Source organism: Varroa destructor, unplaced genomic scaffold (assembly GCF_002443255.2).
Source record: "Varroa destructor unplaced genomic scaffold, Vdes_3.0 BEIS01000004.1, whole genome shotgun sequence".
NCBI classification, from domain to species: Eukaryota; Metazoa; Arthropoda; class Arachnida; order Mesostigmata; family Varroidae; genus Varroa; species Varroa destructor.
The window spans coordinates 9,176,420-9,202,146 of NW_019211457.1; the positions used below are offsets into that span (position 1 = coordinate 9,176,420).

At 42.9% G+C, this 25,727-nt stretch overlaps 1 protein-coding gene and 1 long non-coding RNA gene across 3 annotated transcripts; both read left to right on the forward strand.

Annotated features, from left to right (window-relative positions):
• Positions 1–12,911: 12,911 nt before the first annotated feature.
• LOC111249990 (uncharacterized) lies at positions 12,912–14,206 on the forward strand. The gene is made up of 3 exons (XR_002673150.2): positions 12,912–13,045; positions 13,853–14,025; positions 14,116–14,206. It is a non-coding gene; the product is annotated as an uncharacterized LOC111249990 (long non-coding RNA).
• An 8,277-nt stretch (positions 14,207–22,483) lies between these two features.
• LOC147755816 (uncharacterized) lies at positions 22,484–25,372 on the forward strand. 2 transcript variants are annotated; one of them, XR_015326481.1, is made up of 2 exons: positions 22,484–23,585; positions 23,929–25,372. XR_015326481.1 is itself a non-coding variant. In XM_086987203.1 (2 exons), exons 1-2 carry the CDS (start codon positions 23,516–23,518, stop codon positions 24,157–24,159), a joined length of 327 nt encoding a protein of 108 aa, XP_086843329.1. In that variant the 5' UTR covers positions 22,484–23,515; the 3' UTR covers positions 24,160–25,372. The 2 variants fall into 2 exon arrangements, 1 of the variants encoding a protein (XP_086843329.1); XM_086987203.1 differs by having other exon boundaries at positions 23,903–25,372.
• Positions 25,373–25,727: the final 355 nt, after the last annotated feature.

Genomic DNA, 25,727 nt, shown 5'->3' on the forward strand with positions numbered 1-25,727 from the left:
TGTGCCTCCTTTAACCCCAACTTTCTAGAGCTTCGTTCAGTCTCGTGGTATGACATTTACCAGTTGATATTTCATGTTAGTCGACGAACCTTTTTGGTTCCGTCTCATATCGCCCCAAATGCAACGATACAGATTCACGACCGACCAACAGGCCAAGCTGAACCCAGCGTGGGCTGAAGTGTACCTCTGCACGTGCCTTAAAGGTGTGGGGTTGTAGACTGCGTCAGCCACAGTGTTTCCGTCCTCCTGCGTTTCTCTCGCTCCTCTCTCAGTCGCTCGGTGTCTGTAATTGTCTGCAGATGTGAGCGCGTATAATTGGCGCAATGCTGTCATCCGCGAATTGGCAGACTTTCAGCGGATGCCCTCGCGATAGAGTTGAGAAGAGATTGATCGCAGTCACACGCCGGGAACGTTCGGAGTTGGCCGGCTTGCTAAACCCTAGACCTGACCAATAGATAGGTAGTGGTTTTTTGAACAGATTTTCGTCGAGACAATGTAGAATAGTGGGGCTTCAACTACTTGAGAAGTTTCTGTCGACGCGCTTTTCGTTGATTTGAATCTATTAAACCTCTTCATACTGAACTGCTTACCTGAAAAAAGTGGAGGGCTCTATCGAGGTCAGGGACAGCTTGTGTATTGCATGCCCTCGGGGTAAGGCTTCAGCACAAACGAGAACACTCCTACTTGGATGGGCTGAAATGCTGACAGGCGGATCTAAGGAGTTCTAGCGAAGTCTGTTCGATTAACATGCAAAAAATCAGGATTTCGGAGAATAATGGAGATCTCGTATTAATTCTACGCTCGCTCAGAAAGAAACTAGAACATCGACATCGGACTTAAAGATCACCATGCATGCATCAGTCCAGTTACAATCAAGCTCTTGAGCGACTCAGCTTGTTTAGAAATATAGGTTATATTTTTTAATAAATATAGTATAAGCTAAAAAAAGTATGTGTTTTATTATTTTTGGCATAACTTAAATTTTTAGCGAACCATGAGCCAGATAGAGATAAAGATAGTCGGAAACGCTGAATACGATTTAACACAGTTACAATACTAATACCTAGCGCCAGAGCGGAAGGTCTATATTGCTAGCTAGTCAAAGGTATGATCCTTATGTTCGCATTCTATTCACCGCAGATACGTACAATTTGGTTTCTTCTACAGCTGATATCGTCGTTTTTGATTCATTCGTCGACTTTGTATACATTTCAAAACGTTTGTGAAACAAACAATAGGTAGAATGTTGTGACAAAAACACGTTCCCATAATCCACATACACAATTTACGCACGTTTATTAGTTGTGCTGCAAAAAATGTATCTAGCAAGTTGTACAATAGTGATGGCATCATCAGAAAGTAGCATCACAATGAAGAAATTCGGTGAGAACCACAAGCGAAGTTCTAAATAGACAGTATGTGAAATGATGTTACTACGTCACGTTACATCGACACTGGGAAGCTCTAGAAGACTATGGGTAAGAAGCGGTTTGGGGCCGGCTCGTAGCGTAACACCTAGTCAGATCGATGCCGTTCTCTCTGAATATCTAGCGATGCAATGAACACAACTTTGGGGATAAATTTGTGAATGGATGTCTTATCCATTTGCCGGTAAGATCCTTCTTTATATGTAGGCAGAAAATGTCAATGGTAGGCAAGAGAGATATTTTGCTAGGGGAACTTAGCTCATTCTGGAACTTGGAAAACTAAAGAGATGAAAAATGCAACTTTTTCCCATTGATCTGACGTTTAATACCAGTCCTATTCATATTGCGTTATATGTGAATACGCTTAAATACGCTAAACATAACCTAATAGTTCGCGGTTTCTTAAAAATCATTCTCGATCGAAAATGCAATTTCTCATCATCGTTGTCATGTGGTCCAACTATCCTAAAAACAAACAGGGTTTAAGCCTTGAAACGAGGAGTGACGGCCAGAATTGCCCAGCTCCAAAACCCACAATCACTTCCGGCAGACCTCAGACAGACAAAGAGGCTCTCGCGTTACTCCAGTTATTTTCTTGGACAGACGTGCTTCTGGCTGTTACTATTGTTTAGGGCCACTTTGTCGCTACTTCTACTGCAATAGCTAATCCTGAAAGTGATCAACTAAAAAATTCTCTTGATGTCTGAAAGGCGTTGGACGAGCTGCCTAGCTCTAATCATAGCCAAACTAACAAGCCTGACAAATGTGCGTTAAGTGGCAGTTCCAGGGAGTTGTAGAAGGGGGATATTTTAGGTTACAGGAGAGCGGGGGCGGAGGGGTAACGTGGGAAATCAATGCAGTTTTGTCAACCGACCGCTTGGCAATTGTTTGCTCTCAGCTTGACATCGCAACGAACAGACCTAGGATTACCGGGATACACTAGGAAACCTGGTAGGTGTTTTCAAGTGGACGTATTGACGATCTACTTAAATTTAGGGGACAGAAAGAAGGGAACAGAGCACAATTGGCGGAGGTAGAGAAAAAATTTCGAAACCTTGCACATTATGAGTCAACGGGCGAAATTGATGCCACAGTCCTGCCTACCATCCCTAAGCGTTAATAATAACAGGGGACAACGATGTTGAACGAAACGATAAGATGTGGGGGCACGCCCAAAGAGGAAAACAGATGGTAAGTTTTCATCAGTTAAACGTAGGGAAAGTTTCTGCTGGTCTGCATCGAACCACTGTGAGTCATACGGTTGCTATTATATCCTTTGCGTTTTGAGCGCTGCCTTTCACAAATATATTTGTTAAAAAGGAAGTTGTTAGCTCCCCGCAGATTGATGAGGACTTGAGTGGACTAAATAAAGCTGATACATGGGGGCCGATTTTAAACATAGGAAACGCGGTTAGAGGCGTCCAGGCGATATATTCAAGTGTTTCCTGCGCCTTGGATACAATCTAAAAGGAGAAAAGAGAACAGTTGAGATGGTAGCATGAAGGCTTTCAAAAACTTCCTATTAAGCTAAAAAAACCTAAAAATTTGTCTCTTTTACTACATTACAGGTAATTTTTTTCGCCTATATAATATAAAGCGTGCTTAAAGATCGCGTAATCCTGCAGGACAAACCTGAGTTTAGAAAAAAAAAAGCGTTTTCGCTAATCGTTATCGTTTTTAATAAGCAAACTTTAAGAATAGTGTGTTTGACGTCCCAGTTTGCTCTTATTGAATGATTCATTTTTAACTCCTTATAGATCACTATTAAGCTTTTCATGTTTTGCGTTACTCAGTCATTGGCCACCGTAATTGTGTTGTTTCATATTGCCGACAAACAGAGTTAGATGAGAGAAATTTTCTGCTTCGATGGGGTTGTCATTCGGCTTTTATTTTGGAGCAGCACTCATTTCGGTTGTACATTTCCGTGAAGTTTCATAGGCCTTCAAAGATCAAGATCTCAAAAATGGATCCAAGGCTGGTTTTAAAATTTTACTTTTTAAAAGGGCTAAGTACAACCTAAAATCGAGAGGGAATCTGTAGCGTACATCGACTCAATGCTAGAACAGATTACGCGGCCAGCAAATGTATTGCTTGATCTCGAACTGTTGACACTCCGACATCGACAACAAGGCATATGCAAGTCAAGCTGTTGACAATGACTATGCTAAGATTCTCACTGCGCTCGATCAGGACTGATGCATGAGCTCTTAACAGATTTTAGAAAATATAAGTGTATCCAGGCTACCCGTTTGAAAGTATCTAGCCATCGAGCAGATGTTTAGGTTTCTCATGATTTGGCCGACCATTAACTTGTGAATCCTCTGTGTGCGGTCGAACGTCTTCTTAAGTTGAACGAAAGCAACTTTTTCTCTAAAAGGTCATAAAGGGGTAAATACTCTACACTAACCTTACTTAGGGATGACCATAGTCAAATCGCGGTAGTTAAGATAATGCTGTGCATTTACTGGGATTGCAGGGGAATGCCTATTTATGAGCTCCTCTCAAGCGATCGAAGCCTTACCTCAATTAGGTACTATGAATAACTGGACCGATACTGGACGCAGAAACAGCGCTTTGTAATGGCCTACAGGAGAAAATTTATGTTTCATCATATTAACGCCCAGCGTCACACATTTTGAGCTATTTACCAGAAATTTCCGGAATTCAATAAGGAGATTTTACCACACCAAATCTCTCTCTTTCTCATAGTCTCGATCTTTTCCCGCATGGTTATCTCTGACACTTGTAAAACTTGAGGGAAAGATTTGTGTATGTTTCAAATGTGTAAGAACCATACTGACTAGTCTATCGCAGGAAGGGTATTCATTTCTGAAAAATAGGATTGGAAAGCTGCCTAAACCATGGGCAAGGGTCATTGTTAATAACAGCCTATATATCCTTAACTTAAGTTATAACGTAAGTGTTGGAAAATTATTGTCATATAAGTCTAAGTAAAACTCCGATGTGAATCTATTGGACAAGCTAATATAACAACATACCTGTATATGTCTTTTTGGTGCCCTATGTCACTTAGGTGGTCGAATCCAGCTCAAATATATGTATCAACTTATTTGTCAGAATTATGGTATCAGCGAGGCGTTTCCGGTCGGTGCACGCAACTACAACGTAATGTAGATAACTGAGATACATTCTGAAGTCTGTGTGATATCTGTTTTAATTAAAACAACCGAGAGTATTGGCTTTATGACCGATAAGATTTATAGGTTCACATCTATAACCCCTCTGATTACTCACAGGGATGCAATGGTCTGTTTTACCGCATTAGAGCAGGTCTTCAATCACGTATACCTCGTTGCATCTGCAACAGAAGCTTTTCTATTTTAAAGAAAGCCAAGTTTTTTTTTCAATTCCCGTGTTGGCTATAATAGTTCGAGTGCTTTCCATATAACTGCACCGTTCTTCTATCCCCCCACCCCCGCCTCCAAAAAAAATAAAAAAACGTCTACACTGACTTACCCAAATCTGATTTATCCAAACGCCGGCGGAAATGGCCTTCTGGAAGCACTGTTATTATCAGGCTGGCAATATAAATACTGTGACATTCCGGCAAACGCCCTCGAGTGTTATGGCGCCTAGCCTAAATTTCCGTAAAACGAAAGTAGGCAACCAGCCATGCAGACTAGGCCAAGCTAGATCTGCCAATCGGCTATAGTTAACGAGAAATCGGCACCTGCCTGATCTCGTTCCACCCCAGTTGCTTCTCCCGATCTCTCTAAGATTCCCCAGTGCTCCGAGATTCAACTAAAGACAAATATCAGGCGATCCTCAACCGTCTGCGCTCGTTTTCAGTGGAGCAGACTAATCCTGCTGCAACGGGTTTCACTCGTCGTGAGTTGCCGGATCGTTTGCGGCCACCAGTGAATAGCTGAGGGAAGATTATATATGAAAATTGTCATATGATAATTCTCCCTTGTCGCTTTTCTTCCGTTCCTAACAGTCAGTCTTCGCCTGTCCCGCATCTTTCCCCCTCTTTAATCTGTCAAAACCAACCGAATCGAAGAAATCTACCTGCCGCCGGTCGATTGGGACCGGTCCTGTGCATCCTCCAAATCCGAAATCGGATCGCGTTCAATCTAAAGACAGATGAGGAGCGACGGGCGCAGGCAGAAGGAGCACAAGGGTGGCTTGATGGCAGGATCCGATCAAACAACAGTCGGCTTCTTGATAGTAGCTTCAGACCGATTCGATGTCGGGCAGCACGCAATTGTGGGCCTTGGACAGCCTTTATCAAAGCACAAACTTCGACTGTACAGCGGGATAGAGAGTTTGCATCGTATGCAAGCGGTAATCCAGACAATGTTGAAGACAGTATTGCAGTGGTGCCCGGTATCTATTAGGTATTATATATTCGGCTGTGGTATTTCCGTGTAAGTGCCATCTGATGGCACTTTTGATTTGCAGCTGTTGACAACATGCGACGGTCTTAAGCATAATTATGTCAGTGGTTCAACAGATAGCCATATTCGTAATACATTGTTTAACATACATCTGCAATGTCGATATACAGAACGTTCATCTACACGTGCTATATATATAAGTGTGAAACCGCTATCCTCTATCGGGGATTCGCGCTGCGGAGAACTGAAGCGTAGATGGCTGTGCTGACTGACGACGATGTTATTGGTGGGGGGTGCTGCCATGTCGGCGTGCTCTTGAGGACGCTATGCCTGCTACTGAAGTCGGCTGTTGTTGTTTCGCAGCTGTTGTGTTCGTACCTGCCCTCCACCCCTCCATCTGCTTGGGTAGCGATTAGGGATTTGGTCTCAGCCGCAGAGAGACAGTCCTCGGCGGCGACTGTTGCCGTTGTCGTTGCTGTGAATGATGCTGGGCTGATGCGGGTCCTGCCGCCGACGACCAGGGCTCTAATAATGATAATAGTAGCCTATGACTGCGTCAAAACTCGTCCTGTTGCAGGTCTAATTCTTTACAGCTGACTGAATGACGGGTGCGTGCTATACTGCTGTTTTAGCTCCACTGCTGTGTTTGAGATTAGCCTTCTTTCAAGGATTAATCTATGATGCCTCGCTGGGTACGTATGGATGTCGGAGACCAATAGATTCTTATTCGAAGTTAGATAACAACATCGACAGCACAAGCAGAATTTGACCTGCCCTAGCTAAAGCACAACTTGTAGACAAGTGAACATCGAGTGGGCCAGATATATATGAAAACATAGGAAAATAGGGGATTTCATATCACGAAATCGCAATGGCTTACCTTCTATATTCAAATGGACCTCACTTGACTTTGCTCAGGTTGACATACGTGTCTAGCATAGAACAGCCGCTTCTGCGGCAATATCAACGGTAGGACAAAAATATGTTCGAACCTTATACTAATGATTCTCGAGTTAAAGCAAAGCTTGTAATTGTTCCTAAATACAACAAGTAGTGAATATTATAGTAGTTTCTGCTTAACATATTCGAAAAGTAGAAGATAAACAAAGATTTCCAATGACTAAATCGTGGCTGATCAATTTGCAACCTCTAGTTTTGCAAAATATAGGCTTATCATAAATGTATAGTTCATTTGTACGTTTCAGACGAGATTCATTTTATAATATTATACGTAAAATAAATAGGATATCATCGCTCGCATGTTCTCCTCTATTTGTCATTCTGGGATATCCTTGTATTAATTACGAGCGCATAAAAACCCGATAAATCCATCTTTAAATAGTACTCTATCGTCGCTCTCGTTACGGATTGAAGAAAACTTATTTCCAAAAACCTTAACTTGTTTTTAATGCGTTTATCTATTTATCTATCTAAACTATCCACAAAGCAATACAAGTGTTGGGTAGCAGGTTTCCCAAACTCAAATAGATCCCCGCGCGTAGACGGATTAGACTCTTTTTTTGCGGTCGGTCTAGTTCCGGTCTGAGAAGAGCAGTGCGAACGATGGATGAGAGCCAAATGTATAACTATTTTTCTTCATATAGGCAAAGCTTTTTTTGTATAGAGCGTAATGTTAATCCACCCCAATTCCTGCGTACGGCGTCAAATCGACTGCTGCGAGGATGCTGTCAAACGTGGAAGGCTTTCAATTGAGAGCGACTTATACGGCACAGCTATACCTTTCCGCCCATGGGTAACTCCGTGGACTGTCTTAACGAACCTGTGCTCCATCTAAAATTATGCTGGGCGACCAATTGTTCTCAATGTATACTACAGACCAAGCTATTAGGCGTACCGTTGAGCAACGTAGAAGCCTCACTATTTTCTATTTCCACTAAGAACGATTGTATAATATCTTTGCTCGTGGTTCCGAATTGTATAAAGTGAGAACTGGCTTGTGAGCACAGCTGTGCTCAATTTGTGTGACTCTAATAGATTTGTGTGACGAACTCCCGAACGCGAGACAGATATTTAGCATGCACGAAGCAGACTATGAAGCTTTCCGGCATTCTAATGCCGTAATGGACGTAAACGATACACGTCTCGCCAATAACGATAGCGGGCCGACGAGCGCAATAACATGCAGGCGCAATGTACAATGTTTATTGTCACTGTAGGGTGCATCTCTCAAAAACAAGATGGCAAACTTCTTCTATGTACTAAGCTAAAGTTAGTTACGTGGCATAGAGCTGTCTGCCGACCTGGTCGATTTGTATACAAATAACACATCGAGCAAAAAAGCCTTTCCAGAGAATTAACACATAGTGTAATACGTAATCTTTAAGATGTGTCCATCCAGTATCACTGGGGGATGCCATCCTTCTGAGCGAACGTACTTTCATTAATTATACAAGGTACTTTTTATTTTAGAATCGGAGCCCTTTGTCGCAAAACGACACACACTATCCTTGTCGTTCTTCGTCCTCTAATTTGTGAATGGATAACGCGGCATTGAACGCCGTCTACCAGTAATTAATTAACTGAAAAAATAGAACTATTCCATAGGGATATTTGCAAGACTCGAAGCGAAGCGCCGTAGGACAAGGTAGCCTGCAATCGAACTATAGTCATTGTTAGAGCAGGTCTGACGTGGATCAAACGCGTTCCTATTGAAATAGGCAGGTAAATGAGCGCAAAATACTACAAGGATAAATGAGCCAAAACGGAAGAGCAGTTACTAAAGTACACGGTTCTTTTCCAGTCGGGCAATTATCATACAATCAATTCTCTAGAAATCCAAGCGAAACTTGACGTGAACTGAAGCCCGCAGGCTCTCCTACTTTATACTGTAATACCTAAATTCTGTATCCGTCCGTTTGTCGGCTTTTTTGTCCGACCTAAAACGATAGCTCAGATCGGGCTGATTTCTTCAAGACTACTGAAAGGCTTGCTCTTGGGAACGTCTGAGCTGATTACATAATTTTCTTCCAAGAAGAGTTTCTTTTGTCTGTAGAGCGTAATATTAACCTGAGCAAATTGACCCTGTTTAGCAGTTTGCTCAATAATCATTAACAATTTGTAAAGCGTTTATATTGAAGGTTTGTTTGTTTTTCAAACTCTACAAAATGGTACAAAATTTAATCCGAGATTTTCTTATTTTTTACGCTTTTTTTTTTTGCTTATTTTGGTAATTTTGCCCACAGTTTATAACTTATGAAATAACTGATGAACTAATCGAATGAACGTTTTTGAAAGGTGCAGGCAGGCAGGCAGGCAGGCAGGCAGCTTATTTCCCCTATGTTTACATAGATGTCTATTAAATGGGGGACCGTTCTTAACATTAGTCGGGAGCCTCCGACGAGTTGAATCGAAATGCGTGTTTCTACATCCAAATGTCAGTTTTTAAGCATAAAAGGCTGCAAGCTTACCATGGGGTTTTATGTGGGAGGAAAGGTAAGGTTCCTCGCCATCAATTGATAGAACTCAACAGGCTGAATAAAAATGCAATACATGTTCCTATATTTCGATGCTACAACGTAGAAAGGGCTACAAATCCAATGTGGCTTGTGTTTTCCTCATATTGTAATAGGGTAAATGCCTGCTCTGCGAATATTTTGAACGGTTTTTTCGAGTGAGTTCCTGGTAAACCGAGCTTTGAAGCGGCCCATATGGCGAATATCTAAGTGATACGAATGCTTTCTAAAATATGAGAGAAATACCTATATGCGAAAACATATTTTTTTTCCTATGTAAGATACTGCTTTGTTGACGTCAAATCTTTAATTCTCTTATTTTAATTTATTTTAATCTAAGATCTCGATAGGAGCCAAGTAAAAATTCTATTCAATTCAAAGGGGTCGGTTTCGTAGCATTGTGTGTCGGTAAATTGAGTGGAAAGGTAGTACATGTTCATATATATATAAAATTTAGTTTTCGAGTAGAAAATGTCATTTGAAGAACGATAACTCAACATAGGGTTCTATATGGGGGCTCGTAACCCCCAATCGACTTATCTCGAACGAACTGAATACAATGCATTACCTATCATTATAACTAAAATAGAGTGTATATGGCAAAAATTCACCCCATCAATTTTATCAGTTTACTCGTGTAACGATAGGGTAGAGATGCGTTTTCAGTCACCTTCGTCTAACGTTTAATGAATGTTAGTTGTGTAGAGCTAAGTATAATGCGGGTCAAAGCCACTCATATTAGAACAATGTGATGAAATACTGCTAATGGGTAACGGGATGTCTCTCGGCCTATAGTTTATATTAGGTCGGATGAAACATCACAAAAATAAAATGAGTTAAATCAATTAACGTAAGACAGGTGTGATATTTTGTTTATACTGAAATATTAACAGAGGTTTTCATATTGTTTGTTCTACGACAATGTGTTAAGGTAAACCAGTTCAGAAAGGCAGCCTAAAATTCGCTCTTATTTTCTTTTTTTCAAAGCAAGAACGATAAAAGCATAGGCTGCAAACCAGTTCAGAAAGGCAGCCTAAAATTCGCTCTTATTTTCTTTTTTTCAAAGCAAGAACGATAAAAAGCATAGGCTGCTCTCACACATATTTCAAACCAAAATTCACTCAGCAGAGTTCGATAACTTTATAGGCTGATCAGGCATTTTGGGCCATCTACTCAGATATAGAGCACCAGATAGGTGGTCGAACAAAGGCAGGGGGAGTCCCCTGTTTCACCTACTCGGGCTATCTAAGATTGAATACACGCACTTCGTTCCTACTGTAGTTGTTGCTATGAAGCCGAACAGCTAAAAGCTCTTGAAGTTTTTTTAGCTCATCTTTCAATATCTCACACAATAGCAGCGAACGTATTTTCAGAGCTAACAGCAATGGTGTACTTATAATCCTGTGTGCTTTCATCCCTCAATGCTTTCTAAAGCCTCCTACATTTTCCTCATTTTCTTTTATGCGACCTATGCGGAATAGCCAATATTGTAAGGAAGAAAACGTACGCGCTTGCTTGGAAAAGTCGAAGAGTTGGTCGCGTTCCCTATTCGTCTCTCAAGCGGCCTGTGTGAAATAAGGATGCTAGGAAGCTCATCGTTAGTTGCTCCTTGCTGTCCTAAGGGCAAACGAAGGCAAGGAAAGGGAGCTCAAGGTTGCAGCAATAATAGCAGCAGAAGGCGCAAGACGAAGCGATCGCTGTTGCTTTCCCCTAGTTTCGGCGCTTTTTTCTGTCTTTTCCGCTGTCTGCCTATGTTAAATCTGCGAGCGGGGGCGGGGGTGGGGTGGGGGCTCTACCTTAAGAGCTATGATAGTGGGTAAGAGTGGTCGCGTTGGCAGGGTGGTGAGTGTCAGGCTAACAGCCAAGTTGCCTGTCTGTATATGGCTATTTGACGAACTCAAGCGAGCTGATCTACCGATATCGAAATGTGCTCTACAACTAGCTTTTATCCGGTCGGATCTCCTAGTAAAGGGATCCCACTCCACCGATGCGGTGGCTCGGATCGGCTCGTGGTACAATAGCCGTTGACTGAGGCTCACTTAAAGCCTTCCTTCGATAGGTTGCTTGCAACCTGGTCAGAGGCCTAAAGACGTCAAGGAGACGCCGGCGGGTCGGCGAAAGAGGTAGTGAGCCTTTCTTTTACCCCTGACCCCTTGTTACCTTCTGTCTATGCTTCGTTTCTATATGGGTAGTTGCTTAGTGGCACACTGCGCGTATGTGTATGCGCGTACCTTCTTCGTTGTCCAGTGAAGCCTGTATCCAGGCCTCATTGTGTACCAAGCTCTTGACATACTTGGGAAAGAACGAGTAAGAGAGATACCTTGAGGAAAACGGAACGACAGTGAGAAAGCTCCTCAATAGGAGTGAGGACTCCTTGCGCTTTCGACAAACGTGGGCTGGGCCATCAAGGAGCGCCAATGGAGCCACAACGCACTCAACCGAGGTGAAGAAGGGGGAAGATGAGGAAAAGGCTACTGATCCTTCGACGTCGCCTTCTTGCGTCGTAAACCGTCGAGATAAATGCCCCATCAATTTCGGTTTCGAGTGTAGCGGGAGCGGTGCTGGTAGATCAGAGGAGAGAGAGGATAAAGGGTCTTCAGTGCTTCTCGAGCAGGCTCGAAGTTAGACAAGGCATTGCTACGATCGACTGTACGGAGTTGTCAGGTTAAGGTTAGGTTTACACTCGTGTTGTACGAGCTACTGCTTGTATCTGCCCAGGAACGCAGACGAGCAGGAGACGAGAGAGCACAAGTACATATGGTGTAAGACTGTCCTCCGCGTAACTTTTGCGTGACTCTTTACTTGACTCGCTGTAACTGCTTTTTCTACGACCCAACTTAAGTATCTTCTTTTTGGACATGGGCTTGGGGTGGGGCGATATGGAATGCAGTAGAGACTAGGTTCCAACATTTCTAGTGTTTCCATTCGTCTTGTTCCTGTGTCAACCGATTGAGCATTAGATTGATATGTTTGATGTCGTACGAATGCTTGCTTTTTTTTGAAGCTTGAAATTTTTGAAAACCAGTGCTGGCTTCAACGGAACTTATATGGCCGCTTCGTTATTATAGCGCAGCTACATAGATAGCCTTTTCGAGGAACTAACACTGCTGCAGACCAATGCAAGATTGATCGAGTACTACATACCTCAGCTCGTTTTTGTAGTTTGAGCGATCGGAATTCGAAAATAGAAAGAAAGAGAAAATGATTGAGTACCGTAGCGTAATCGGGAAAGGCTACACCCAGGTAGAGCCATACATAATGCAAATACATGCGACGTGACTATGTGCCTCCTTGAGGAGCGCTAGCCGCAGAATGTCGATGAATCGCCTTGGGTGCAGTCGAGTGATTTCTGTTCATGCTTCTGCTTAACAGACAGTCGGATACGCAAGCGATTGCCATAGAGTTGAAGCTTATTGAGCACAACACCGTTGAACCGAGTGGGCGTCCTTTCCGCAGAGAATGAAACGCACGTTTTCCCATTTTGGGCCCCTGCAGACGGGAGGTCAAGTGAAAACAGCTAGATGAATGCCCAAGAATAACGAAGCGTGTTGAAAATATATAGAAATAGAAAAAAACAGGCACCCGTAAACCCTGAACAAGTGAATTTCCAATAGAGCAAATATCCGACTGAGTCTATTTCCCGACCCCTTTCGCCTTGATAGGGCGCCCATCGAACGCGGTAACGTTAGTTCGATGGAAGGTGTATATCGGTGGATGTACCGGCTGTAGAGGACATGCTAATACGACACTTCTTTCACTGGTGTTCCTTGAAGCTGGTTGCTTAAAGGTCAGATATGTGTCTCCCCCTAGTTAGATAATATCTCTCCTCCAATCAACAATAAATTGTATATACGTTGAGGCTGATTAAGTTATGATTAGATGTAGTTGTGGACGGACACCAAATTGTCAGAGAGCGTATATATTTTGCGCGGACCCGCCAATTTCAAATGAAAATGTTCAGTATTATCAGCTGACATCTTTAATTGAAGATTTAATATAGTCTAGTAAGCGTTCGGCAGGCTGGAAGCATATTTGAAACAGTCAATATGAAAAAATGGCTGACGCCATTTAATTGCGTAGGAAATTTCAATTTTTCATTAATGGAAATCATGTAGTTTCTTCGACGAATCACACGTAATTTGGAACCCGCATTGGCACCGCTCGACTACTACCAACGGCGAGAGTCAGCATTCCATCTATTTTAAAAGTATTACGGCTTGAGGAAATACTAGGAAACATTTTCGCCGACGTAAATTGCGTTCTCTGGTAAAAATTTGCCCAGTTAGAAAATTATCTAAAATCAATCGAGAAGCATCTTCGTTTTGAAAGTCATATGCTCTTAAACTAGATAACACACTTAAGCAGCGTACGCAATACAATGCACAGGTCGTAGTTTCGCTTGTGTCACTTGTCTTTGCATCAATCAGGGCTTGGCCTTACCCATCGGCGCTCTAACACCACTAACAGAAGGCAACATTGTTTTTCGGTCAGCTTTTTGTGCAGAAATAAACAGTCAATATATCAAGAGGCCATTATTAGTAAACTGAATAGTAACTTAACGTTTTCCGGATTCCGGCTCGCCATTTTGTCGAAGATCTTGATTTCACTTAGCGTAAACGAAACACGAATGGCGAACAAGGTACGCAGATGGGCCGGGATTATTCGCGAACTCACTGGTAAACATCGGCGGTCAACTTGCGTATGATCCTTGTGTGACACATCAGTGTCCGTGCGTCACATGGGGCAGGACGGTCCGACGCCAGATGGGTATGTCTACACTTTCCAGTCGTCGTCATGCTTACTTCTCACGAAATTAGCGGGTTCCGTATTACCAAATTGGATTTTAATATTTTGCAGTGTAAATGACGTGACAAGGGATAGGATGCGACAAGCAACGCATCGATATATACATTGCCTTTCCGTGGCACCAGGTCGGGCGTCGGGGTTTCGCAAACGGTCCGATGATGAAGCCTTTAAAGATCCTATGATTCGACGAATTCGTCTCCGGAAAGCTGTTTAGACCTTGCTTGTTCTTTATCCCGTTTATCTCCACGGCGAAATTCGAATGAAGTTCCGTTGAATACAATGAGTCATCGTTAGTGATGAGTCAGACTTAGCTTCTTCTGCCTATTCATGTCACATAACATGTATTTATATTTATCCAGTGTCTGTCTATCTAATATATGTTCTATTATAAACGAAATCTCTTAGTACAAATGTCTCCACAAAGGTGTATTGGCAAAGAGATCAGTCACTTTACCTACAGAGGCAAAGGCCGCAGTGATGCCCATACTTGGCAAATGAAGTCGCGCAGATCAAATCGTATGAGATATCATTGAGCCCTAACTGAGCCTTTCCGATATAAACTTGTCATACTACCACGAGAACTGAATAACTGCACTGGACCAAATGAGGACAAAGCTTCTCTTCCTATTTGAGATACTTTCTTAACGGCTGACATGATAACATCCGCACATGCATCGGACGTGCTAGGTCCATATGTTTTTGGGCCACGCGTACAAAAGATACATAGGGATCTAACTCAGAAACGAAGCACCCTTCAACGTGTGCATCTTGTCTGTACGGCAACCAGGTCCGATGGCCGTCTGAATGCCGAAGCCCTATTCGTCACGGTAAACATACATAAATAGAATTGTTCTTACATATGATCTTTCTATTTTTTTGTTGTTATCTGTCGATCTACTTTGTGGCTAATTAATTTATTCAGTTCTTACCGACAGCGAACAGAGTATTGCCTGAATGCTATGTTATCCAAGATAAGAGCGTCAAATAAGATCGAAACGTACCAAACTTCCATAGGAATATCACAGTGCACTGCGTAGCCAGTAGAAACTTTTTTCCCGCTTCATAAATACGGCGCGCTCTTGCGATTTATTTCATTGTCATCCAGCTGGTGTCACGCTTACGTATATAGTCGAACACTGTTTCCACCAAAAAAAAATATCAAAGGACGAACAAAATGTTTCGGCAGACCAAATCAGCCAGTCGGTCGTTGGGATCGAGTCGCATTGGTCTGCCTCGATGTCAGCTTGAAGTCGGTCAGCGTCTAGTTGCATCATCGACAACTCAGTGCACAGAATCTGTAGTGGAATTCAGTGAATTTATTGAAGACTACTACCAATCAGTAGCAGTCCAGATGTAATAATAGCTGTAATGTGTATCCTAGATGAGGCGAGGCGAAGAATCAGAAAATATAGAAGATAATTTCTTCTTTCACGGAGGAATTTGTTGTTTATCGCCAAAAAGAACGACCACTATCGCCCTATTGGAGCTATCCAGCTGCTACTGCTGCTGTTACGGGCTCAGTCATTACATCGCCGGAGCATCTCAAGTGAAGAAGCCCGAACATTGGCCACATTAGTATTAATACTTTGCTTCTTCGCCCACTAGACCTGTTCTGGTCTTAACAAATGTGTATTCTTTGAAAAAAACAAGTATAAATGAAGAGCTAGATAAAGGGGATTTCGGGTCGCAACTCGGAGCCAATTGATGAGCTGAGCAAGGTTGCATTTTACCTCGTTATATAACACATACAGAGAAGTTCAAGTTTGGTATAAGGCGAATTGAAATTTTTTGTTTGGAAGGACTTTTTCATTCGGTCGGTGCCTGTTTTCTTCCGAACGATTTTCTGAGCAAAAAGCAATTTAACCTTTTCGAAGTGCCGGTACAACTAGTGGTTCAAAAAAAAAAGGCCCAGATGAAACGAGCAGGCCAATAACCCAACGATCTGCATGAGATTTGTTTCGTCAGCAGATAAACTTTGCTACAGGTATCGTCAAATCGGGAACGAGCCATGGTTCCGTTGTCATCTACATGGCTGTGATGTAACGCTCTTGTAGAAGTTTGATCTACAGTTTTTATCCGGTGAAATTGAACAAGGGTCGGAATTGTGTTTAACGGGACGCGGGTCATTGGCGAACATTTTAATGTGTACGATATATTCGCTGTAAGATTCCGTGCAGTCAAAGAAAACGATAGGATCCTGAATAAAAGTGTTTTCATACAGATAGTCTCCTGTTATGGCAGCGTTTCCCTTGATACACGTTCAATGGGATGGAACCGGCAAGTAGCACCGAAATCGCGTCGGATACATTCCTTATGATCTGCTCTTTCGCATACGTGGTAGCGACAATTGATTCGAATGCGGATACTTATTAAATTTCTATCGAAGCTAGATCAAGCAAAGGATTATCCATTTTGAAGATTGAAGATTGAATTAATGATGTAGCTAAGGCACATGTGATGAGACCTCATGATACTTATTATGATGAGATCATGTCCTTTATTACGAACTAAGCGGGCCCTTTTGATGATTTTCAGGTTGTTACCGTGTAGGCTAGGCACCTACATACAGAAATATGTTCATCATACATGCTCGAGTATGTTTTCCTACACGATACGATGGTAGGCTCTAACAAACCTTAGTGAACCTGCGCTGAAGTTTATCTAATCAGGTTATCTGAGTAGAGATTAATGTAAATTATGTTGTGTCACCCGCTTAAAGGGTCTAACTTCGCCTGATACTCACAGATGGGATCATTTCTGCTAGCCGATTTACGCCTTCACAATACGTCCACTAATCTAGTATGATATTATAATACATGACACAAACTAGTTGCTCCGAGCTAGAATATACATAAAAAGTAAAATAAAAGCATGGGTTCTACGACATCGTCGCTTAATGCGCTCGGTCCTCGGCTGCGGATGGCTGTTTCAACATTCTGAGTTTGTGGTGGGTCGTTAGTTCCGACGACGCTTTGGGCCAGTTGCGCTTGCTACATCCTTCGAAACCTTTTGTTCTTTGGGGCTGACGCCGGGGGCAAAACAGTAAATTTGTTTGGTGGGAGATAGATATACAGGATTCCGCTACTCCCGCACCACCAGTCTACTGCTTCCCAACGCATCGAAGCACAGTGTAATGTCATATCCACATACTCTTATACTCTTTCGATTGTATCATCTAATAAGTCAGAATTTTATAAATATGTAGCATCCACTAACGTACCCAAGGTTCGTCACATATCGGTATCGTTTAGTAAAATAACAACCCCATGTAAGGTGGGGGGGATAGACAAACGATAACACTCCCCTAGAAAAATCCTCGATTCCTTGAAGCATGAATATTGCGAACGTTTTGGCTTTAACTAATACATTGTAGCTGCGTAGTGATCACGAACATCAAAACCGTTGGGCTAGTTTTTATCGTGCAGAAGATAGAAAAGAGTTGGCAAGAGATAGAAATACAATGAGAAAGCCCATTATAGAATACGTGTAAGATGGCATTCTGTTTTTCATCGAAGTTAGATTAGGTAGAAACGCAATATCTCCACATTTCATTGACACAGTATAAGAAGTTATAAACTTACTTCTCAATAGATCAACCTTGGAATTCTAGCCGTTCGTCCCTATATTTGAAAAGATACTTCATCACATTTCGATGGCCGTTCATTATAGAATAGATTGGATAAAGACTTTAATAGACATTAATGACGAGTACTACTAATTAGATAACGAGTATAGTTATAACTAGTACATGAACTTTCTGCTTTGATCACTTCGAGGCTTACTCGGATACTACGAACAAAAGGCAAATAAGGTTATGTTATAATTTTTTTTATCCATATAACACAATTATGAATTAGTGAATGCTATACAATGGCTAGAAGCTTAAAGCTACGAAACCTGTACTTAATAGAGCATTGACGTATCTGCAGTGATATTCAACTGAAGACAAGCGTGAAGCTGACATGCCGACGAGTTACTGTTTCAGTTGCAGCTGCTGCTAAGAGTATCTTTGGCAATCAGAAAAACAGACAATGTGTTCCTCAAATAGGTACAGAGTTGATGTCTTTCCCAGCCCACACACCTTTATCGAATCGTTTGGTTAAAGCTGGCTATCATAGAGTTGTACTCTCATAGAGCTGAGGTACACGGAGGTAATTCCAAACCGAGCTGTCGTTGGTCAGCCCTCCTTCAAGCTTGTGGTCGGTACTTACCAGCGTATAGAGGACACAAATGAACATTCAGCCTGTTTGACCACCCCCACCTTAAGATAAAGCAGCTTGCCGTCTTCCTAGGACAATCCTGAGCCTGAGCCAGTTTTGTGTAGCATAACGACAGGGGCCACGGCGCGGGGCATGGTAGACTAACACAGTTCAGCCAAAAGCGAATAGTGGTAGCAAGTCCTAGCGGTGTCCCATTGGTTCGTCAAGTGAGCAGATAATCATCCCTTATCCCAACGAACGAACGAACGAGGCAACGAACCGATCGGACCCCCAGCGATGCTCGCTGGTGCTTGAGGGCTCCGCTCTCTAATTGGGCGGGATAGCTAACAGTCTTGAAGGGGCTGATCAGTCTAGTGGACATCGTACCGTTTTACTAAGATCTTGCCGGCTGACCTAGTGCGTTCATCTGATGAAGAGGGTACACTTGACAGGTATCGAAGGGCCAAGACACATTTCTTTAGGATGCGTGAATACGAATTGATGTATTTTTCTGCAAAATGTAGCATAACGTTGTGAGCGAGATGAACCTCTTGCGACAACTCTTGTTCGGTATTCATTCTGAGGATTTGATCTGCTCCCATGACTTGTGATATGCTGGTTTTGCTCCCATGCCTCCCATGCGCATACATGGTATGGTCTTGCCGTGTGCCGTTCAAGCTATACCTATAGCATACAACTAAGTATGTCGGAACGTATCAGATCCAATCCCTTTTCCATCTTTACTCCCATAGAAGTACCCGTTTGCCAGCTCCATAACCCTACGCATGTCTCACTAACTGTCCAATGGTCGGCACGGGCTGCGTGCGGGCGTAAGTGGTAAGATATATGCAACGATACCTGCTGGCTATCTGTAGAAAGATACTGAGACCTAAGGGACACTGGGAGACTAGACTAAACAAAGTCTTTATCTTGACTCAAATAGCAATGAATGCGTGCATTCTGCTCATTTGTTTTTTCTCACTCGTCCGATGGTTTGAATCCTAGAAAGTACGCGACGCACGCTCAATTCTTTGTGATTTTTCCAACCCGCGAAGTATCTAAAGCCGTTAGATCGAATTCTGCAACTTATCACTGCATATTAAATTTCTACAAAAATCAGAGCATATTCCTATTGGTTCATTGATTTCTTGAGCTTGCAACGTAATTTTTTTAGTATTCGACTGGCAGCACGAGGCTAATCGATGGCCTGAGTGACGCTTCTCTTGGATCTTCCATTTGGGCCTATTTTACTTCTTGGTTTACTAAGAAAGCCGTTCAGTAGATATGACCCAAACCCACAAGGTCCGGGGGGAGGGGTGTACGAGGGATCGATCAAGAGCGGGACGCACACCGGTGGATTGCACGAGTGGAGTGCTGGCCTTAGGCACCGAGTCATCAAGTCACTGAGGGAGACGTGAGTCGAATGCCTTCATCCAGTCTTAGACACTGAGAGAAGACTTTCTGGTCGTGCTCCAGTCATCGAAAAAAACCAGCCACCACTGCCTAAGGCTAAAACAGAGGCCACAAAAGTCATTAGCCCCCTTCCGGGTGCCGGTAGCACTGGGCACTGAATGCGATATACTGCAAGCCACTGTAATGTTCTAAATATACAGTAGCTTAACTTTGCTTCGCCAGCGGTCGTGTTGCTCAAGAGTGTATCTGTACGACCTAACTAAAAAGCCTAACCGTGGCAAAGGACACCTGCGCGCAAGTATAGAAGGTAGGTTATAAGAAGATAGGACGAAAAGAGGCCAGGTTGGATCAGGAATATCTCGAGACGAGGCGCACTCAAGAGGACAGCGACAGCAGTGAGTTGCTATGTCTCATGATTTCGCACCTCTGAACGCTTTTTTTTCTCATACGTGCTGGTAGGGGTGGGTCTTTTCCATGTCCCATAAGGAACTACATGAGTGCGTATGTGTGGCTGAGCGTTACGTAGAAAACGAGGTGATATCTAAGCGTGACCAAAGTGCATCGAAAGAAATCGGTCGTAATAGGAAAGAGTCTATGCTAGAAGTGAACAAGCTGGGGGATGGGATTTGAGAGAGAAAAGATCCTGTAAAGAATAGGACAATTATACATATATATATATATACATCTTGGTAGTAGATGGTAGAGAAAAGCTAGAAAACCAAGCAAAGAGAGATGTGAAAAATATTCAACTGAATTCTACCTCGCGGCTGGAGCGGTCCCACTTCGGCCGTTAGTGCCGTTGCACTAAAACTGAATCAGACTTTCTTAGAGAAGTGCAGACAGCTTCCTTACCAGCGGAACTTCTTCTCGTAAGCGAGCGCAGTAGCAAGAAATTGCAGTGACGTAATCGTCTCAAGTTATCGTTGAGAGCTGTGGTCGGAATAAACGGAGAGTTCGACCGTCGGTACACCGTGACCACCAGCAGTCGGATCGACAGCGCTATCGTTATATACAAGAACCACATAGCAACTATAGTTAAACAATAGCGTTGTGTAGAGTAAATGTCGTGTAGGCCCACTGATGTGTTGTGCCGGTGCCTACAAGGACGGGCGCTCTGTTAGGAGGCGTCAAAACTGTTATAGAAAAAAGCGGAGAGGAACTAAGTGCTGTATCGGCTTCAAGCCATAAAAATCCGCTCGTTTTGATTAACTTTAATTATCTTAATAGCTCTATAGCGATAAAGTATGTAACTGTAACTGTAAGAATATTATATTATAGCGGTCACCAAAGATTATTGACGTTCTCGTCGCCATCCCTACATAAAAGCGATAAGCAAACAAATCGCATTTGTACTGGTAGTAGTGCGCTGTTTCTGCAATATATATTTATACAGTACATTGATAATATATATATATATATATATATATATATATATATATATATATAGTTTATATATAGTATATATATATAGTTTCCCTTATGTTATCTCATATCCGATACGTAGATAAATATGATATGTAAATAAGAGTTTAACCATTCCGAAACCATTCCGACTATCAAAAAGAACTTTTCATTGAGCAATTTGAGAGCTTCATAAGCTTTTGGTAAACTTGATTAGAATAGTAATAATTCGTTAATTGAAGGCTAGTCCCATGAGGTTACAAGGTTTTCAGCAAAATTATCAAAAACGCATACATCTAATTTCATTCAAGAGATCTTTCGGTTCAATTTAACGATACAAAACGTGAAACATTATAGTACTACCTATCCGATAGAAGATATCAATAGAGAAGGGCAAGAGAGGAACTGAAAATCTTACACACGTTAAGCCATTATTATTTCATTTCAAAGAACAGTCTTCGTTCTTCACCTGCGTGCTCATCGCTGCCATCGTAAGGTTCGGCCTGGTGAACTGCTCCACGATTCCTTGTCGAAACCCCACATTCCCTTTACTCAGGTTAGCCCATCGGTAGACTTCTTCGCATTCGATCCAACACTTCGCCGAAAGGGCAAAGCGAATGAGCAACTTCGGCAACAATGCGAGCTTACCGAAAAGATCCTTCCCTCAGAATTATCTAGTGGCTTCTTTTAGCTCCTCTTGAAAGCACAGGGACAATCGATACCAAGCATCCAGACGTTCTTTGTCCGCCATTTACTCCACAACGTCAGGCTCGTTTCAATCAGACTTCAATGGTGTTTCCTAGGCAGCTAAGCGTTGGACGAAAGAGGGAATCGTTTCTTACTGTGGCCTGTTTAAGACTCACCTTCAGGCATTCTTCGTTGCTTCTCTGTCCTACAATCTGTCCTTCTCGGATGAACCCAAAACAACCGCCACAAACCAACAAGCAGATACACGAACAGTCTTCGGCTACTTTAACCCAAACCTACCTTTGCAACGTCAAGGTATCACCATCGGCTTGTCGGAACATAGCAATAAAGCTATGGGTCCTGCTTTTCGTCCTTTTTGCAGGGCCTGGGAGTGGCTCCTTCGTAGAGTTCTTGGCGATCTCGTTGACAATTCCTCCAATGTTCCTGCCAATAAAATCCTAATACGCATCCCATAATGGTTTCCCTTTTATGGATGTGTGCAGAGCATTTGGTAGTACTCCGGCCGCTGTCCGGCCAATTCCCGTGGTTAAGCACGTTCGAATAGAAATACCGCGTAAAGGGTACGTGTACAGTGTCTATCCGTCAATGTGTGGGTAGAACAGTCCTAGTCTATAGCAGCCCAGGCTTATATGCGCCTGCCACACGGTCAACTGAAACAACGAAGTCACCACCGCCACGCAAATAACTCGAGGGCGCAATCTCTATTGGGTTGGTTGCCGCGGAAAGCTCTCCCCATCGCCTCCCAAGCCCCGTTTACGTTCGCCATCTTTCCGTTGGGGACAATATGGCCCCGGAAACTCGTGGCACAATACAAGTTGCTTTTGCCGTGGCCTAAATAGGTACTATTATCAGACGGGCGCTCACCACAAACAGAGGAAAATGTGTGAGTGAAAGATGCATAAAGTGCCAAGAGTAGACGCGCTTACCGGTGCTACGTTAGACTTTGCCATATATCGAGGTCTAGCTTGTGAGTTCGCTGAGGCAATCATTTTTGCATTCGTTCGATACTGCACTAAAGTATAAACATATCTTCATTGAAAAGTCATGTTGATCAAATTGCTCACTACATTTCGTCTAATTTGAAATACTATCGGACAATTCAGTAACTATGTTGTGGCATCTTGATCTAGTTGACACGTACTGTAGAAAATACAGGAATATGATGCTACTATAGCACGAATAGGACGCGACAGTGGTTTTCAATTGCTCACTGCATTCAACGACCACAGTACGGAATCGGAACCTTCCGGGCGGACCTCGGCATATCAGCCATGTCAACTTCCATTGCATTCATCGATGGTGACGGACAAACCACAGCGTACTAGCTTTATAGAGCATCGATGCCAGCGACGATGTCATTTTGATCGCAATTACGCGCAGGAAGGAACTTCCCGGTTTGCTTTTCTCGGCCTCTCATTCTCAGCGTGGTAGTCGCCCATTGGGAACTGCATAGATATTGACTGCTGCCTTCAATCCATTGATTTCAACGGTGGGCCGGTTGTAGTTCTTAGGCCAGGCCCTGTTCCGTGTACATGCCGATCACAGTCCTCCCGTCAGTAAGACGACGCAAAGTGATAGTCAGGGGTAGGACGCCTTGCTGGCGGGGAGTTGGACCACTGCCGTAGTGTGTCACAGTGTAGTCGGGCGTTTAGGCAATTGGATAGTCAACTCGGGTCCTATTCTACTCAAAGCCACTGTGCAAGAATAGCAGAGGTCACACTTTCCGCGCGATGGTGGCCAGTGGATTGGCTGCCAAGGGAAAATTGAACAAATGCTACGGACAGCGGAGGTATAGCAAAGGTAAGGAGATCAAGTGATTTCGAACATTGTTCATATCCGGTGAGGGTTATCTTCGTAAATGTCAACCTTGCTATGCCACTGACCATAGCTAAGCTACCAGTCCTCAGCTATACATTATACGCGATGTCCAATGTTCGATTTACGCCACAGTTACAAGCTGTAGATATAGGCTTACCACAGTTAGTACACCACTGTCAGTGGTATCCCAGTAGTGTCTATTGTAATGGGACGTTCTCTGTTGAGCGCATTCGTTGTTAGGGCTATGGACACTCGGTCAGTTAGCAGACATTTCGTGCGGGTACCATTCTCAATCTCAGGCAAGATCTCGCGATTACATCCACAGTCGAATATGAACACAGCGCGATGGCCGAGGGGTGGTACCTTACTCTCGTCAATGGACGATGAATGGCAAACAGGCCGGGTTTGCCGCCAGCAGACAGCAGACACGCACCCGTGGTCGATCCGCTTCTTACTCTTCTTGCCCAACCTTCGCGAGTCTATCTCGCCATCTTCTATACCACCTCTGACAGCTGCTCGCAACGGTTACTACTGGCTGCGAACAGCTGCGAAATGATGCTAACGGGATGGATCCATTCTTCTTTATGTCAGTTAGAGGTTCGTATCGGCTAGTTACTTGGCCACGTTATACAGCAGGATGTGGCCACGCTGCGTAGGACACGGCCCTTCCTACCTGTCATCGGCTTCGCGACCACATCGATTTCGGTCTGTGGGGCGGACGAAAAGGCAGTGAAAAGTGCGAACTCTACGAATAAGGTAGGGAATGAAAAAGACACACATAGCAGCCATCGATACGGACTGATCGGGCGAAGACCATGGAAGGTAGGTGATGACGATTGTGCCATATAAGATTGCGTAACTGGCCATTTAAGGGGAAGCTATGAGCGGCAACGAGTACGGGGCAAATCGATTCTAATGCTTTTTTGCCTCTGGGAGGATGCCGCTAACACAAGAATCATATCCCAACACACTTTTTCGACACAAACATAATTATAGGGATGTTGTAAATATACACACACTGCGAGATCGCAATAAATAATAGCACGCTTCTTAGACACTAGGTTATCTTTGGCTCTCCATCGACTGTGTAACTGGATTTTTTTTGATATTATAGGGAAATTGAACACAGGTCCAAAACCTATCATAAATACGATAAAAGCTACGATAAATACGATTAAGTTCAAACTTGTACCACAGACACAAAGACGTTTGCCTTTTTTCAACAGTGTACACTTCACAGTAAACAGAGTAACTTAGAGCAAATATCACTCGTTCATGTAAAGCAGGAAAAAAATACACAAAGCAACAACGATACATCGTTTTAACGCGGGCATGATGTAGTATGATTTGGCAATTTTTTGTTGAGAAAAAATGGTTTCAGTTAACTTTTTTTTTTATTATTATTATTGCTACCTTTATAATTGGCAGTGTTACTTGCTATCGTTAAAGATCTCCAGCCTGTGTACAAGTTAGATGTAATTTCCCTGCCTGTACCATCATCTGTTAAACTTATCGTCAATACCACAATACAAGCAGTTTCTTCCCCTACAATCGATCCTCAGTGTCACATCAGTATGCAGGTTGCCACGCTTGGTCAATATCATTTTGCTCCTTCTATGTAACTTTAAATCGAGCATTGTCATCCCCCTAAAAGCGGACATGTACGGCAGGGGTTCACTTAAAGAATGCACGGTACGACCATCCCTGCATCGAGAATGGCCACTACGACATTGCATCTATTGAGAACAGTTTAACTAATAGCAGCAAGTGGTGACGGCAGGCGGATTTCCACTAACGGACTTTCCTTATATGGCCTCCACTGAAGTTTACAGATCTTGTCTGAATGGTATAGTTTTCCAGATTGCGTGGAGTCAAATCATACGAGGTTGGTTGGTTCGGAGATTTAATGCTTGAATAAATAAATCCAAGATGTCTCTGCTGTTCGGAATCGAACATGATTCAACTAGATCTGACAAATGTATTTGTATATATTTGTTTCCTCTAGATGGTTAAACGAGCATTCTATTTTAAATCCGAATGTAAAAGTCTCCACGGTATCCACTATATAAAATAAACAGAGGACTGAACGATAAAAGGCAATAAAACGCTCAATGGAAATGGTCA

What these genes read in the sequence shown, in the direction of transcription:
- LOC147755816 (XM_086987203.1), top strand. Translation starts at nt 23,516, where the DNA reads ATGGTGGCCAGTGGATTGGCTGCCAAGGGAAAATTGAACAAATGCTAC. An exon ending in ACAGCGGAGGTATAGCAAAG is followed by an intron (nt 23,586 to 23,902) that starts GTAAGGAGATCA and finishes TCTCAATCTCAG; the next exon opens with GCAAGATCTCGCGATTACAT.